At 40.1% G+C, this 18,636-nt stretch overlaps 1 protein-coding gene across 1 annotated transcript in view; it reads left to right on the top strand.

The window, feature by feature from the left end:
• LOC124795923 (methyl farnesoate epoxidase-like) overlaps nucleotides 1–18,636 on the top strand; it is a 160,555-nt gene that overhangs the window by 98,369 nt on the left and 43,550 nt on the right. Inside the window, exon 6 of the mRNA XM_047260003.1 lies at nucleotides 9,693–9,873. Coding sequence (XP_047115959.1) covers nucleotides 9,693–9,873 — 181 coding nt within the window. The remainder of the gene's footprint in view (nucleotides 1–9,692; nucleotides 9,874–18,636) is intronic.

Here is an 18,636-nt window from a genome sequence, read left to right as displayed (position 1 = left end):
AATAAACTGATGTCAATATGCAATGGCTCGTTCCATGTCATTACATTTTATCATGAAAATGATAAATGGGACACGAAATTAAGTAACTAACTATTAGTACATCAAAAAGCGTGGCACAGACTTATATACTTTGAAAATCTCAAAATAAAATTCAAAAGGAAAATCAAGCAGATGATCAAAGCAGACATACATTCAAATTGTCCTACATTTGGTTGTTCCTGAAAAACTTACAGAGTTACTGGCGAGAAATATTCTGGAAAAAGAAACAAATAGGCTACTGCTGGAAAGGTAGGCCCCCATCTTACACAGGTTAAGCAATCACTAATAAAAAAATGCTTATATATATATGTTAAAGCAGACGTCCATTTTATGGGGTCTTAAGGATTTGAGACCATTCCCTTAATCACATTTATAGCACTCCACAACGCTGGAAGACGTTTAAAAAAATTATATCTTTTTTTTTCTTACCCTGTAATTGCTATTATTGCCCACACACTGAAAGACACATCACAGGTAAGATTTCAGAGCGAAAATATATGAAAACTACAATGAGAGCAATGCTCTGACAATCTAATGAAACAAGAACTCTATTCTGCATGGAAGTATACCTCAAAAGAACATGTAGGTAAGGTTCTTGTATAAGTGAACATTAAAAATGTTGTGTTTATGAACTGAAAGCTGAAAAAGAGGCGGGCAAGAAGCAGTACCAGTAAGTAAACAAGCATTAGTTTCGGAGTTCCAGCTTCATTTGCTATCGATGTAAATACAGTAAAACTGGAATAAAATGCTTTACGAAAGCATACTTTTCACATCACATACATCTATTGGTTATTAGAAACATATCAACCAAAACAAGTTACGTTAACGAGGCCAAATGTGTCGTATTACTAGAGCAAAAATTCACTCAAGATCAGAAAAAGGAGTGAAATTTGTTCCTAATACTATGTTGGTCGTGTAAGAACTGTAATTTTTTGTATTTAAAGCAGCTGTTACCTGCAAATAGTAGTCTACTATTGTTTTCGGCTACTGAAAATGGCGGTGGGCCCCGCCCACACTTGCTTCAAAACAGTTTACAGTGCCTATACAAAGTACAGCGGCATGTCCCTTCTTTTTTTTTACCTCCACGGTCACGACCCTTCTGCTCATTTTCGTTATAGACTGCGACAGCAGCGCTCCAAGTGGACAGTAAGCCACACTTCTGAATACGATATCAGATGAGTGCGAATAGTATTGTTGTTATTAATATGTAACGGAGTTTTTACAATAGCAGTTGTACGTAGTAGCATGCAAATAGGCAATAGTTAAAGAATGACATCCGTTTGTCCTTCTGTAGTTAACAAAGGACTCTGGCAGGTTTGAAATGGTTCATAATAAGGCAGTTCTTTTACGAGTTTCATGTAACCTACATATATCTACTGAAGAAAGTCATTTTCTCTTAAGAAAAAGAAAATGGCCAGTGAACAGCAGAAGATTTGACCTTGTTCAGAAAGATGCTGTGTATCTACTCAAAAACGTGAATCATGTTCACTAACATTCCAGTCCCCCCATGAACCATGGACCTTGCCGTTGGTGGGGAGGCTTGCGTGCCTCAGCGATACAGATGGCCGTACCGTAGGTGCAACTGCAACGGAGGGGTATCTGTTGAGAGGCCAGACAAACATGTGGTTCCTGAAGAGGGGCAGCAGCCTTTTCAGTAGTTGCAGGGGCAACAGTCTGGATGATTGACTGATCTGGCCTTGTAACATTAACTAAAACGGCCTTGCTGTGCTGGTACTGCGAACGGCTGAAAGCAAGGGGAAGCTACACCCGTAATTTTTCCCGAGGACATGCAGCTCTACTGTATGATTAAATGATGATGGCGTCCTCTTGGGTAAAATATACCGGAGGTAAAATAGTACCCCCATTCGGATCTCCGGGCGGAGACTACTCAGGAGGACGTCGTTATCAGGAGAAAGAAAACTGGCGTTCTACCGATCGGAGCGTGGAATGTCAGATCCCTTAATCGGGCAGGTAGGTTAGAAAATTTAAAAAGGGAAATGGATAGGTTAAAGTTAGATATAGTGGGAATTAGTAAGTTCGGTGGCAGGAGGAACAAGACTTTTGGTCAGGTGATTACAGGGTTATAAATACAAAATCAAATAGGGGTAATGCAGGAGTAGGTTTAATAATGAATAAAAAAAATAGGAGTGCGGGTTAGCTACTACAAACAGCATAGTGAACGCATTATTGTGGCCAAGATAGACACAAAGTCAATGCCTACTACAGCTGTACAAGTTTATATGCCAACTAGCTCTGCAGATGATGAAGAAATAGATGAAATGTATGACGAGATAAAAGAAATTATTCAGGTAGTGAAGGGAGACGAAAATTTAATAGCCATGGGTGACTGGAATTCGTCAGTAGAAAAAGGGAGAGAAGGAAACATAGTAGGTGAATGTGGATTGGGGGGAAGGAATGAAAGAGGAAGCCGCCTTGTAGAATTTTGCACAGAGCATAACTTAATCATAGCTAACACTTGGTTCAAGAATCATAAAAGAAGGTTGTATACCTGGAAGAACCCTGGAGATACTAAAAGGTATCAGATAGATTATATAATGGTAAGGCAGAGATTTAGGAACCAGGTTTTAAATTGTAAGACATTTCCAGGGGCAGATGTGGATACTGACCACAATCTATTGGTTATGAACTGCAGATTGAAACTGAAGAAACTGCAAAAAGGTGGGAATTTAAGGAGTTGGGACCTGGATAAACTGAAAGAACCAGAGGTTGTAGAGAGTTTCAGGGAGAGCATAAGGGAACAACTGACAGGAATGGGGGAAAGAAATACAGTAGAAGAAGAATGGGTAACTCTGAGGGATGAAGTAGTGAAGGCAGCAGACGATCAAGTAGGTAAAAAGACGAGGGCTAATAGAAATCCTTGGGTAACAGAAGAAATATTGAATTTAATTGATGAAAGGATAAAATATAAAAATGCAGTAAATGAAGCAGGCAAAAAGGAATACAAACGTCTCAAAAATGAGATCGACAGGAAGTGTAAAAATGATATCGACAGGAAGTGCAAAATGGCTAAGCAGGGATGGCTAGAGGACAAATGTAAGGATGTAGAGGCTTGTCTCACTAGGGGTAAGATAGATACTGCCTACAGAAAAATTAAAGAGACCTTTGGAGAGAAGAGAACCACTTGTATAAATATCAAGAGCTCAGATGGCAACCCAGTTCTAAGCAAAGAAGGGAAGGCTGAAAGGTGGAAGGAGTATATAGAGGGTTTATACAAGGGCGATGTACTTGAGGACAATATTATGGAAATGGAAGAGGATGTAGATGAAGACGAAATGGGAGATAAGATACTGCGTGAAGAGTTTGACAGAGCACTGAAAGACCTGAGTCGAAACAAGGCCCCGGGAGTAGACAACATTCCATTAGAACTACTGATGGCCTTGGGAGAGCCAGTCATGACAAAACTCTACCGTCTGGTGAGAAAGATGTATGAGACAGGCGAAATATCCTCTGACTTCAAGAAGAATATAATATTCCAATCCCAAAGAAAGCATGTGTTGACAGATGTAAAAATTACCGAACTATCAGTTTAATAAGTCATAGCTGCAAAATACTAACGCGAATTCTTTACAGACGAATGGAAAAACTGGTAGAAGCCGACCTCAGGGAAGATCAGTTTGGATTCCGTAGAAATGTTGGAACACGTGAGGCAATACTGACCTTGCGACTTATCTTAGAAGAAAGATTAAGAAAAGGCATTTGTAGACTTAGAGAAAGCTTTTGACAATGTTGTCTGGAATACTCTCTTTCAAATTCTGAAGGTGGCAGGGGTAAAATACAGGGAGCGAAAGGCTATTTACAATTTGTACAGAAACCAGATGGCAGTTATAAGAGTCGAGGGGCATGAAAGGGAAGCAGTGGTTGGGAAAGGAGTGACACAGGGTTGTAGCCTCTCTCAATTTGTACATTGAGCAAGCAGTAAAGGAAACAAATGAAAAATTCGGAGTAGGTATTAAAATTTATGGAGAAGAAGTAAAAACTTTGAGGTTCGCCTATGACATTGTAATTCTGTCAGAGACAGCAAAGGACTTGGAAGAGCAGTTGAACGGAATGGGCAGTGTCTTGAAAGGAGGATATAAGATGAACATCAACAAAAACAAAACGAGGATAATGGAATGTAGTCAAATTAAGTCGGGTGATGCAGAGGGAATTAGATTAGGAAATGAGACACTTAAAGTAGTAAAGGAGTATTGCCATTTAGGGAGTAAAATAACCAATGATGGTCGAAGTAGAGAAGATATAAAATGTAGATGGGCAATGGCAAGGAAAGCGTTTCTGAAGAAGAGAAATTTGTTAACATCGAGTATAGATTTAAGTGTCAGGAAGTCGTTTCTGAAAGTATTTGCATGGAGTGTAGCCATGTATGGAAGTGAAACATGGACGATAACTAGTTTGGACAAGAAGAGAATAGAAGCTTTCGAAATGTGATGCTACAGAAGAATGCTGAAGATAAGGTGGGTAGATCACGTAACTAATGAGGAGGTACTGAATAGGATTGGGGAGATGAGAAGTTTGTGGCACAACTTGACTAGAAGAAGGGATCGGTTGGTAGGACATGTTTTGAGGCATCAAGGGATCACAAATTTAGCATTGGAGGGCAGCGTGGAGGGTAAAAATCGTAGAGGGAGACCAAGAGATGAATACACTAAGCAGATTCAGAAGGATGTAGGGTGCAGTAGGTACTGGGAGATGAAGAAGCTTGCACAGGATAGAGTAGCATGGAGAGCTGCATCAAACCAGTCTCAGGACTGAAGACCACAACAACAACAACAACAACAACAACAACAACAACATTCCAGTCAAGTTAGAGAATGTGAAACGTAAGAACATTGTATGGAATACATTGTCTACTTTATTTAATGCATCGAGTAAGCCACCACAACTGTAGCTGAAGGGAGAACCAAGCAGATGTGATAATACGAGGGTTATTCGGAAAGTTAGGAACGATCGGTCGCGAAATGGAAAATACAGTGAAAATCTAATGAAGTTTTGCACAGATATGGTGGGCACTGTGTCTAGTACACCCGTCGATAGCATCATGTCGCTCTTTTCAGTTATGAGCTCACACTGAGAACGTAAAGGTGGCTATAAATTAGCGTCTCCCGCAAAGTATGAGGGCGTAGCGACAGATTTCGCCTGAAGCTATGCAATCCAGATAACATAACTGTCATGCGGTTCGTTCTACATGAAAATTCTCGGCCGCACTCTGCAGGGGCAATGAAACTTCTCCTGCAGTGTTTTCAGTGGGACGTGTTTGATCACCTACAATACAGCCTGTCATTGGCTACCCCTGAGGTTCATCTCTGCTCAGATGAACAGCTGCCTATGAGGACAATATTTTGACACAGACAACGAGCTGCAGTCCCGAGTAGAAAATTTTCGAAAAGCACTTGCGGCTGTCTTCTACAACGAGGGAATTGAAAAGTTGGTACAACGCTACGACAAAAATGGTTCAAATGGCTCTGAGCACTATGGGACTTAAGATCGGAGGTCATCAGTCCCCTATATCTCAGAACTACTTAAACTAACTAACCTAAGAACATCAAATGGCTCTGAGCACTATGGGACTCAACTGCTGAGGTCATTAGTCCCCTAGAACTTAGAACTAGTTAAACCTAACTAACCTAAGGACATCACAAACATCCATGCCCGAGGCAGGATTCGAACCTGCGACCGTAGCGGTCTTGCGGTTCCAGACTGCAGCGCCTTTAACCGCACGGCCACTTCGGCCGGCCCGAAGAACATCACACACATCCATGCCCGAGGCTGGATTCGAACCTGCGACCGTAGCAGTCGCGCGGTTCCAGACTGAAGCGCCTAGAACCGCTCGGATACCACGGCCGGCACGCTACGGCAGGTGTCCGAGTGGTGACTATGTAGAGAAGTAGCTGGAAGGTGTAGCTAACAGTTGCAAATAAAACAGTTTTGATTTTCACTGTAATTTCCATTTCACGACCTGTCGTTCCTTACTTTCCGAATAGCCCTCGTAATACGCCAAAACTAATGAAAGTGTTTCCCAGCACGGAGGAAACCAGGTTCATAAATGGCAAGATTCTTCAACACAGTCACATTTTAAGCAAAGGTAATTTCATTTACAAAAATATTTGAGTATTAGAAATTCAACTGAAGTATAAGAATATGCGAATCATAAGACGCCGTACAAAATCGGTACGTGTCAAGGGAAGTGTTTATGACAATGACAACAGACAATAACAGAAATATGTTTCTCATGAGTGAAATACGTGTTTATGTTCTCTTGCTTTCAGCTGAGTAAGATACAGTTATACACATATTCGAAAATATTTCATTAATCTCACGGCTGGCTTTCTCGCCGTTAGGGGTGCTGGTATGGTTCTATCACACGGTAACAACTATCACATTAGCGAGTGTGGCGACTATAAAGTGTTACAATATGATAGTACTGCATGTAATCCTCAACTACGAACGTTCTCACAGTATTTATGTCACTCTTCGTTATCTGATTCGTCGATTGGCAAGACACAGCAGAACGAGGAGCACCTCAGGAGATGTCCAGTGCATCTCTGGGCTTCTATAAAAGCCGTATGATTCAGCAGCAGCTAAGACCCCAGCCGTGATAGCCTTTATTGTATGACAGCAGCGACGACTCGAACAGTGATGAATTCAACAGGTGGTACAAGGAGGGAAAATACCCCCTAGAAGATAAATATTCCCCCTGAGAAATTCATATCTATTTGTGTATAACATTAAATGTCTAAATAACTTATAAACTTAAATTATCGTCTCGGCTGGAGTAATATAACAAATAATAAGCTAGCATTGTTTTGACAAAATTCACCTGCTCCGACATGATGTTAACTCTGCATATGCTGATACGCGCAAAAAGGCTCCATCTAAATAGAAAGGCTGCCGCCTGTTACACACTCAACACTACACAGCTTCCATTGTTGTAATGAATTTCAACTTCTTGTATGCAGCTATTTTAACAGTAACTTAGTCAACAGCTTACTATGGGAAAGTGACATGATAATGCCTCTGCGTGCGGTCTTCGTCAATTCTTCGTACAAAAAAAGCGTTAGTGCCGAAAAGAAATTTGTAAAAAACTAACTTTATTTGCTTTCTTTTCTAATAAAAGATAGCGTACTGCAGAAGACATAGATGAGTGTGTGTCTACTGAAAGAATTGCAAGTGAATGTGAATATGAATTGCATACTTATTCCTCCTCAGTTTTCGAACGAAAATTGTACTATTTCTGACTTATCCTCAGTTATAAACCCGCAAAAAAACGTGTTGAACGCCACATTAATTACCGGCAAAAAATCGGAATGTATGTACAATCGGCTGTACTTTGACCACGATCGGGGTGCAAATTGTGCTATATGCATTCAGAAACGGTGTCAAAACTCTGCAAAAAACGCGGTGTGTAGTAAGTACATTTCACTAAATTTAGAAAAGCTACTGGAAGCACCGAAAACCTGTAAAAGAACGCCATTTCAAAGATGCGTGCTAAAGCCTTTGCACTTTAAAAAATTAAAAATTACATAGATTAAACGTCCAAAATGTTAATCGCGAAGTAATGTCTTTTTCAATTCGTGTCTGTATTTCCTTAGTATTGAACAACGCCCCCCACACAACAAAATAGGAATCTCTAATTCGTAACATAGTATTAGAAAGCTATAGTAATCTTGAAAAATGGGTTAATTTCAGACTGAAAGGTCCACATACACTGATGGGCAAAACATTATGAATACTGTCCATCACGAGGTCGTGTGCTGCCTGGTCGCGCAGAAGGCACTTGACACGGTAAGAAAAATATGTGAGTGGGGCAGAGACAAATGGGGAATCATTCTAGCGACGATAAGTTGCGCAAATGCGCAAACTAGCCGACTTAAGTGACTGACAAAAGCCAGATGTTGCGGTCCAGTGGCAGGGAGCGAGCATCTCGGAAACGGCGGAGCTGTTCGCGTGCTGCTGTGGTGTGCGTCTATGGAAAGAGGTTGAAGAACGTTGAAACCAGGAGTCGGCGACGAGAAGTAGGACGTCCAAACCTCATCATCCATACACCACCGCAGAATATAGGGATCGGAGGCTTGCCCGCTCTCTGGAGCAGGACAGGCGGTGGTGTGTTGCAGAGCTGATGACAGAGTATTGTGCTGGCGCAAGCACAAGTGTTTTGGAACACACCGTTCAGTGAAGAGTGATGAACATAGTGTTCCGCAGCACAGGACACCTCCGTGTTCCTATGTTCACCCAATAATATAGTCAGTTATGATTGCAGTATGCACAGGGTCATCAAGATGCACCGGGGATAAATGGAATCGTGCCGCCTGCTCGGAGGAGTCCATTTATTTTTAAACAAGGTCGAAGTTCGAGCTCAGATATGCTGTCATCCAGACGAATGACAGCTCGAAACATGCAGCGGGCCACGGACGCAGACCTTTGAAAGCAGTACTAAGTTATGGGGATTCCACGGGAGCTGCGGTAATAATCGAAGGCGCCATGATACCTGTGAACTAAGTGAACATTATTAGGGACCACCGTAACCCCATATCCTTGATATCTTGCTAAACAGCAATGAGATATTCCAACACGATAACTGTCCGGGTCACAAAGCCATAATGGTGCTGCTGTGGTTTCAAGAGCATGATAGTGAATTCACGTTGATGTCTTGGTCATCAAATTCGACTTATCTGAATCCGATGAAACCCAAATGGAACGCTATCTGGCGTCAGCTCCACGCCCAAGAACCAACCGCACGTAAATTACGGCAAGTGTGTGACCTGTGAGTAACATCTGCTGCTGCACACTTCTGCAAACCTGTCAAGTATGGAAACCTATCAAGTACTTCTATAACCCATGGCACGCAGAATCAGTACTGAATTTCGTTCCAGAAGTGAAGCAACCATCTTTAAAGTAGGTGGTCATAACGTGTTGGTTCATCAGCGTATCTTAGTAAATACACTGGGGATGAGAAACCTATAGAAATTTTCATTGATAACGACAGATATACTGTAAAGAACACTCGACTTTTTAGTAAATGTAGGCCTACGTTATTCCATAAAATAATATTGTTTTATTGATTCTCATAATTTTATTCTCTAAGATAATTAATTTTGCTACAACTACCTAGTTCTCACACTATTTAATTAAGTATCAGAGATGAAGGGAAATTTTACATAGTAGTAACATTGCTATTTATTTAGTATGTTATCAATAAAATCTGAAGCCTGTAAGCTTTTCCCCCTCCCTCCCCCGTGAACTTAATATCCCCAACCCTCCAGCCCCTCCCTGGAGGCTGTATTCATCAATGGTCTCGAGAGCTTCGTTGATAACGTACCAGAATAGATCAGAGCATTTTGCAATGCATTGGGTGAAGCAGTACGGTACTGAGTGTTACCCAGAAGTAGATTTTGATTTGGCAGATTTTCAAAGAAGATGTTCACTTTCGACCTGCCTCCCTTTGTTTTTGTGACTACTCTGATTTTATTTCGCGGTAAAGTTATTCGGGTTATTTTCATAAGTGCTGTTGCTTCGAGCCCTGCTTCCCTTGAATCAAGCCCACACACATTAATGAGTATACAAAAAGCGAAAAACCTATTTGCGTATCTTAGATAATCTTTTCTCTGTCCGTTTGATGTACTTTCTTTGTTTTCCAGAGAGCCAGCTCCTCATGCTGTGTTACGACATGTTCACTGCTGGTGCAGAAACGACAAGCAACTCTCTTCGATTTGCTTTCCTTATGATGTTACGGCATCCTGACGTCCAGGAACGAGTGCACAAAGAGATAAAAGAAGCAGTTGGTACTGACAGACTCCCAACTCTCGAGGACAAAGACAGGTACTTAGATCAACTTCATACTGATGAACTTATGGGAGAAAATTGTTAAAACTTGACAGCTAGATGATGTTTGTAATTTAGTGATACATCTAACCAACTAATCTTAATATTCACAAACAGTTTACGAAACACTAATATTAACACACATTCCAAGACAAAAGAAAGGAACAATGACCCTCGAAGGAATTGTCCAAATGGGACATGAATCAATAGATGTGATGTACATATATGAATCAACAAATGACAACAATTTCAGAAAAAAATGGATCATAAATTGAGCAAGCCAATACCCCGTTGGTCCACTCCTACCCCTTATGTCCTGCTGATGAATATTATGACAAATTATGTCCAATTGGCGAGTAGGATCGCCAAACACACGAGATGGTTGGAGGGCCCTGCCAAAAAAGCTCCAACAGTTCTCAGTTGGAGAGACATCCGGAGACCTTGCTGGCCACTGTAGAGTTTGGCATGCACGAAGACAAGCAGTAGAAAATCTCGCCGTGTGCAGGCAGGCATTATTTTGCTGAAATATAAGCCAGGATGGCTTTCCATGAAGGGCAGCAAAATGGGTGTGTAATATAGTCGATGCACCGCCATGCTTTGAAGGGCAGCAGATGACAACCAAAGTGGTCCTCCTATGAGAAGAAATGGCACTCCTCTTTGTCGGACATTGTTGGATGACAGTCAGATTGGTATCTCATCGCTGTCTGGGTTGTCTCCAGACACTTCTTTGCTGGTCATCGGGGCTCATCTCGAAGCGGTACTCGTCACTGAAGACAATTCTAGTCCAGCCAATGAGACTGTCTGCAGACGTGTTGCCCGCCACATGGCCCTACAACTGGGAGTGTAGTCTGTGGTGCCATTTCATTTCATAGCAGGACTTCTTCAGTTATCATCCATGGCACCATTACTGCACAGTGGTATGTCCAAAATATTCTATACCCCATTTTTTTTCACTTGCTGCTCTGTTTTCTTACCCACCCTCTGGTTGCTTATGATGAGTCGTTATATGCCACTTGGCCGCTGTGACTGGGTTCAGGGCCCAGAGTGGCTATTAAGACACCACCCCGTTTCCCGACCCCATTCACACCGTTGCCCGTGTCCCACCACGTGGAGGCGCGCTCTATATTCTTCCTGTATGTTAACAATTTTTATTTCTTGTGGTGAAGCATTTTAAAACCATTACAAATAATATAGTGGAATAGGGAAGTGAAGTACAAATGAATTTGGTATTTAAGAATAATTAAAAAGAAGATTCATGGCAAATCATCCTTGGTTTACATTTCAGCAAAATAATGCCCGCTCGCAGTTTCTATTGCTTGTCTAGTGCTTGCCAAATCTTACCTTGACCAGCGCGGTCGCCGGATCCCTCCCTAACGGAGAAAGTTTGAAGCATTATTGGCAGGGCCCTCCAACCAGCTCGGAATTTTGAGTATCTAAAGCACCAATTGGATATAATTTGGCACAATATCCCTTAGGATGACATCCAGCAACTTTATCATTCACTGCCAAGCCGAATAACTGCTTACATGATGGCCAGAGGTGGACCAGCGCGTTACTGACTTGCTCAATTTGTGAATTTTTTTGTCTTGAATAAATCAACCACTTTTTCTGACACTGTAATCATTTGTTTGCCTTACAAGTACGTCACAGCTACCGATCTCCGTGCCATTCGGATAATTCCTACGCAGTGCGTCGTTCTCTTTTTTTCGTTAGAATGTTTTGTTTTAACTATACAGATAACTAGCAAGCAACAGCTGTTTACAAAATTAATTTTTTAAAGGCGTCTCGCTGCTCGGTCTTCTATTTCCATGTCCACAATATCACTGTTGCACAGTTATCTACGAAATTTATTTCCATGCATAATTTCAATTTTCTGTTCTGTGTTACCAATAGCGTGATCCTCCATTTTTTCATTATAATCTGGTTTTCTTTACCTCTCTTCTTGCATATCTTACAATGCAGTGATTCCTCTATTGATCTTATTCTGCATAAGATATTACTAGAATTCTTATTTGGGTTGTCCATTCTTTCTTGATCGTTCATCTTAGCCACTTGGGGAGCATAAAAATTGATGCGACGTATTGATATTTGTTTCATATTACCATCTTTATTTGCAATTAAAATACTTGTTCGACGAGTAATAAAAGCTAAGCTGTGACTCGTAAAAAGAGTGACTCATACGTAAGAAATACACTACCTTCAAAAAGTCAGCATCCTGAAGAAATGAGACTTCTCCTGAACTGAATTATGGAACTACAGCAAAGTAAAGCTTAATCAGAAGACATTTAGCAACGACAGCGAGCTTAACATGGAAACAGAAAAGTTTCGATATAAGCAGTAGACGTTCCAAATAAAAATTGTAACATAAACTGAAATGTCTTAGATAACGATAAAATCTTTACGAGGTTATGCTTAACGTATGTGTAGTTTCTTTACGAGGTAGTTCAAGATTTTGTGGAGAAAAGATTTTACTTGCAGATCCACGAAGGCTGCAATTGTTTAGTGATGGATTTAGCAGCGGTCCATTGATCATATTTATTAATTATGAGACAATGGCACTAGAGTGCAACATTTAAAAATTAATAATATACAAATGGTTCAGGAGTGCCACATTCAGGAATGTGAATGAAGTGCATTACAATCACTTTATTTGCATAAAATTTTCTATTTTCAGTCGTAACTAGTTAATTTCAAGTACCCACTACGAAACACAACGACTAAAAAGTATATTTTTCCATACTATAATTAAAATATCAAACAATTATATGACCACTATCGTAATGAAAATTTCTCAGGATTATTTTTCCTAGGTTTCAGTTATTGTTAATTTGAGGCAAATAAAACATTGTAAGCAGATTATTACAGCAGTGCTAATGTGCATAGCATTACCAGACGATGATCTATCTGTCAGAAGTATCAGCTGTATGTGATCATGAACAGGCAGACACTCATATGCAATAGTACAGACGTCATGAGTGATGCACGCCTTGCGCCTGTGACAGTATCTGGATATCAGCAAGGTTCCACCGGCTATGACCCATTCATGATCCATGCCCTCAGAAGCATAATACCGTGCGATTTCCGAGCTCTAGATCAAGTGCATTACATGAGTACTAGCAACCGAATGTCTGCCATAAAGCGTCATAAGTATGTGTCGGGTATGTAGCGCGTCCTCTTATATTATTAAGTTTTGCTATTGTTATTGTTAGAAAAATCTTTATTCAGTCGGTCGTCGAAATTTCGAGATAAAAGTTATTACGGATGTCGCGTAATAAATATTTCGCGTGAAGCGCTGTTGTGACACAGGCGAAGATCAACTGTGGAAACTAAGCCACTAAATATTATAAATAATGTTATTAAAGAACACGGCTGACTAAATCAAACAAGAGGGCACGTACATTCACGAATGAGTGGAAAAAAGAAAAAAACCGTTAATACTGCGTAGGAAATGAGTCTTAAATATAGTTACGCTTGTACACACTCAAATGTATGCGAAGATACGAACGGGATAGAGGCACGTACATTTTGAGTACAATCATCCCCCCGTGGCCTGGATAAAAATAATTACAGTTAAATGCATTTATTCGTCTTAGAACGTAAATGCATGGCCTTCGAAATTAAATGAAAAGAAAGACTGCAGGTTCTGAATGTCGCAGCAAATATATTGAAATTGACGGTAGCGGCCACGAAAGGAAAAAAATGAACACAGTCACGTACCTCTATTGTTGAGCAGCTTCGCCGTGAAGATCGTCGCCTCCATCTAAATTCTCTGCATAAAATTAAAATAATAGTAATAATTTTCCAGAATTTCAGGAGCTGGGACCCATGGTATCACTAAAGGCGAAGTTACTCGGCTTCAAAATCACTTTCATTATTTAACGCAATTTTATCAGTAAGAAATGGCACATCACGTCTTAACACTAGGACAGGATAACAGCGAAAGGTAACTTATTCTAAAACTAATACACGAAGAGCGTAAAGCTTCTTTTGTTCAGCATATGCTTTACTCATTAATCTCTGGTAGCTGAACTAGTGTCTATATATTCATAAAAAAATTATATTATTCCTTTACATTGCCCCCTTGGGCGAATTGTCCGAAGAAATGTCAAATTCCGGGCAATGAGGCCAACCACTTTACACACTGGTAGTTCCTGACTCCTCTACACACGTACTTAAATGGCATTGTTCATTTCTTTAATGGAGTTCTCTTCATCACTTAGTTTATATAGTTCTGGTGCTGACACTGGTACTTTGCAAGGAAAACAAAACGTACACGTTAGGGCACACAAAATACTTACATACTAGATACAAAAGTTACTACATCGTCCATTACATTAAATACATGGATATTACATTACATCGTCTTTTAGATCAAATTTATAGTTCAGTTCTTTACGACGATTCACAGTGTCATTGTTCCTATTTACAAAAACATCTTCAATCGCACGTTGACAATAACATTACATTTCACAAGTCTTTTCTATGATCCTGCAGTTACATTTTTGCTGAAAACAAGAAAATTTTACAAGAACGTCGTATATTTTAGTGTATCGATCCAGGCTGTATGGTTGCAAGGGCATTTGGAGTAGTAAGTGGGAGAAATTCTTCCTTATAGTTGCTTATGCTCTCCACTTCCTCCCTCTTTTATACCAGGATCTATTTGATAATGTCCTTTCTGGGTTTCATAGTTGTCTCATCATGGGCAAGATAAACATGGAACAAATGAAATTCACATAGATTAGTACTTGTTCCAGCTTAACACTAACATATACACAAACATGGGTACTGTTAAATGAACATGGCTGTCGTTTTTTATGTTTTGTCTTGTACCGTGGGACGTAAATCATGAGCTGTAGTGGTAAGACTTTATTTAGTAGGTCAGGACACTGAGTCTCTATGCCTCTTTGCAATATGGTGAGCGTCCATTTGAACGCAGATTTTTGCTTCCTATTCAAATTGTCCTCCAGCTTCACGCTGTCAGTCAATAATGTGTCAGTTACAAGCAACCGCACGAGCAACAATGAGTTTGGCGGCACGCTACGCGCCGTTTGGAGTCCAGATGTCGTGCAGACACCGCCGGATAGCGATGTCGCGCGCGCCGATCAATACATTTCCGTGAAGTGTTTTGTGGAGCGTTCGTAGCGTTTACGACTACTGCATCTGCTTCCACTATTCGTACACATTGGCTGTGAGAAGGGACCACAGGGCACCTCCTACGGTCACTGCACGAATGTAAGTACTGCACTTTATTATTTAGCTTGCCAACGGCACACTGTCCTATACTTTGTACAAACACCCGTGCCGTAACAGGCTTTCTCGATTTACCAAGTCTTTTTTATTTCGAAGGAGAAAGCTTGTGGTATAATAGTATTCTCCCTGGTTTCTATGAGTGTATTTCACATGTCACTGACACTGAATTACTCACTGTCGTTGGGTAACTATGCACCGTCCCGTTGATTTTCTTTGCCCCCCCTCCCCCCCCCCCCCAAAAAAAGAAATTGTAGCTCATGAGACCACTGGCTGGTTTTTAGTAGTTTATGCCCATGTTCATTATTTGCTCCTGTATGCTCTTTCAAAACTTTATCGGGATACATATTGCTCAAAATATTGTATTATAGATGTTGTTAGGTGAATGTGTTCACAGAACATACGTGCCTCTAGTACTACAGTTCGCAATCGTGATACTATCTGACTTCCCACAGGGCATAAGAGAACACGTTTTCGTGAACAACAGCACTTCCCTAACTTTGGATCATGCTATAGACGAACTTACACATTGAAATGGCACTACAAAAAATGAATGCACAAAACGTGCTTATAGAAATTGTCTCCAAATGAGGCAAAATCTGTTCATTTACTACCCGCGAGTTACTGTGGGGAGCAGAATTTCATCTTTACGTCACCCAAGATTGTAACAATGCATGGTACACATAAAGAACAAGTAGAAAGAAATTAAAAGAACATATAAATAAATAAATCACTATACTAAAATTCATACATAAAAATAGAAAAATTAAAATGTTAGGCAGGACGTGTACATTATATATATATATATATATATATATATATATATATATATATATATATATATATATTTATTGAACGTGACCTAAGTTCTTTCTTACTCTAATTCTTTACAAAACGTTTCCAACTCGAATTGGACAAAATATTGCAAACATAAGAGAAAATCAGTGCATACATTGCTCTAAAGTCAGCATAGATTCTTGGTACTCTCATGCCGAAGATAAGACCAATTATTAAAACTTTCTGGTGTTACTGAGTGTCAAATAGTGTACTTCTAAGTGATCTTGGTAATATTCTGTAAAGTAGAACATAAGTCGTAGTGACGTAAGGATAATATATTTGCATCTCTTCGCCGATTGAAGTCTCGTGGCATCTCGATGAACGCCGCCTGTAAAGAATTAAGGTTGTTTCGACATTGTCCAATTTCTCTGCCCGTCAGTTTCCTGTAACTTACCTCGTACATATTTCTTTTACTTTATTCTAGAAGAGACGGTACTAAGTATGCCTCATATCATGTTCACAAATCGTACCTCAGCAGTGTACTTGAACTCAAACGTGTGTTTAAAGTTAAAAATTATTTTTATTTTAGTAAGATGACGCTAGTTTTCTCTCGTTTTTTTCCCCTTAGGTCAGGTTGTCGTGGGTATGGTGTATAACACGCAAAACTTTCATTGGCAGCCAGAAACAATATCATCATCAGAGCATAAAAAAATTTAAGATCGTTTTGCTCGATATATTCATAACTTAAGATGTGGACACGTCAAAAAAATATTCTCTCTGTAACATGGCATGTACTTGCGTGACCATATGCTTATGTACCTTAGGAAGTCCGATATTTTCTGTAACTTACCCTGTACCTTATAATCTTGTAACACAAAAAAAAAAAAAAAAAAAAAAAATACATCTACTTTGTTCCGAGGTCTGTGCTAATTGTTCGCTCCAGAATCCTTTGTACATAAACGTAAAACCAAAATACCACTGCTATTCAGTCAACCTTCCAAGTACATCCTATGTTATCATTGCCAGTCATCAACTGACGTGTGTGTCCTAGCTTGCTTGTGTAATGAGTCCACAATCACTGACAAATGTAAACAGAAGTAGTGAAATGCTTTGATTCACGTAGCTGCATAGGAAGATATACCTGCTTTAACCTAATCGTGTTTCTTCTTTTTACCATAGTTTACTTATTTCACTCGTGTGCATAGACAGATATAAAGTGTGATACTTAAACATGGTGGAATTTCCTCAAGTCTCTGTGTGAATAGTCCATTGATTTTACCATTTTGAGGATACGCAAGTAAATAACATCCGTCATGCGGAATATATACAATAATATACGGACCAGTATATCTTATTTGCCACTTAGCGTTTTTCTTGGCTGACAGAGAAGATTTCACATGTGTCTTAAGTAATACTTTTTCTCTAATCACAAATCTGGTAACACCATGTAGCTGTTTGTCAAAATGTTTCTCACGGCGTTGAGCTTGTTCTGTAATAGAGATCAAATGGTTCAAATGGCTCTGAGCACTATGGGACTGAACTTCTGAGGTCATCAGTCCCCTAGAACTTAGAACTACTTAAACCTAACTAACCTAAGGACATCACACACATCCAGGCCCGAGGCAGGATTCGAACCTGCGTCCGTAGCGGTCTCGCGGTTCCAGACTGTAGCACCTAGAACCGCACGGCTAATGGAGATCAATATCTGTCTCAACATTGGAGAGAATAATGAGGCCACGTTTAGTTTAAAGTCCCATTATTACTGTTTGTATGTGTTTTGTTCGTCACTTCTATAATATTCACCCCCGACGTGTTGTTACTCCATTGCACATTGCGATCATGATTTCGGCCTGAGTTTACAGGCGTAATGTTACTTTGAGCTTGGGACTGATAGTGTTGATTGATAATCGGGTACTGCCACTGCACATTTCGTGGGTTAGTCGTGTTGTTGCTAAATTGAGGCTGAAAATTACTGTGAGCGTTACCCCACTGATTTTCGTTATCGTTCCTATTCCAGTTTCGCTTCCGGTTACCGGAATAGCCAGAGTAGTTTCTGTCCCCATTTTTTCTTTTAAATCCTGGATTAAAATTTTGATTGTAGTTGTTATTGAAATTGCCTCCCGAATTCGGGCCTGGCATATGCGCTGCTGCAGCGGAATCGACAAAAGCCGGTCGTGACTCAGCCGCGCACTATATTGTTGACGCCGTATTGCGTACTGGTTGCCACCGCTGCTACGGAAATTATTTTGATTAGTGTGGCTTTGTCTTGCGTCTTCATTAATTAAGTCAATAGAGTCCAAGACAGATAGAAAATACTCCAAATTTCTTTCGGGTACTTGTACTAGCTTTTCCCGAATATTGAGCGGTAGTTTAGGTTTCAGAATGCGTAGGACGTCCGTGTGTGTCACTGGTTCATCCCAGAATATTGTTTTATTTAAATATTTCTCAAAGTTCTTTCGGAGTGATCCAAATTTTGGATTATACTGTTCAGGGTTGAATAAGGCTTTTCTTAATCTCTCTTGCATGCCATGTGACTAATAATTTTAGAGAAACACGTTTTCAAACTGTTCTAATATCTGACAAGTTTCTGACATTTCCATCGCCCACAACATTCCATCGTCTTGGATATAACCCGTAACATATTGTATCTTTCGCTGTTCCGACTACGTTTTAGGCAATACATTTTTGAATGAGTTTATAAAAATTACCGGATGCACGATTTTTTTCCGGGATAAA

Source organism: Schistocerca piceifrons, chromosome 4 (assembly GCF_021461385.2).
Source record: "Schistocerca piceifrons isolate TAMUIC-IGC-003096 chromosome 4, iqSchPice1.1, whole genome shotgun sequence".
Lineage (NCBI taxonomy): Eukaryota > Metazoa > Arthropoda > Insecta > Orthoptera > Acrididae > Schistocerca > Schistocerca piceifrons.
This window is presented reverse-complemented; position numbering and strand designations above follow the sequence as displayed.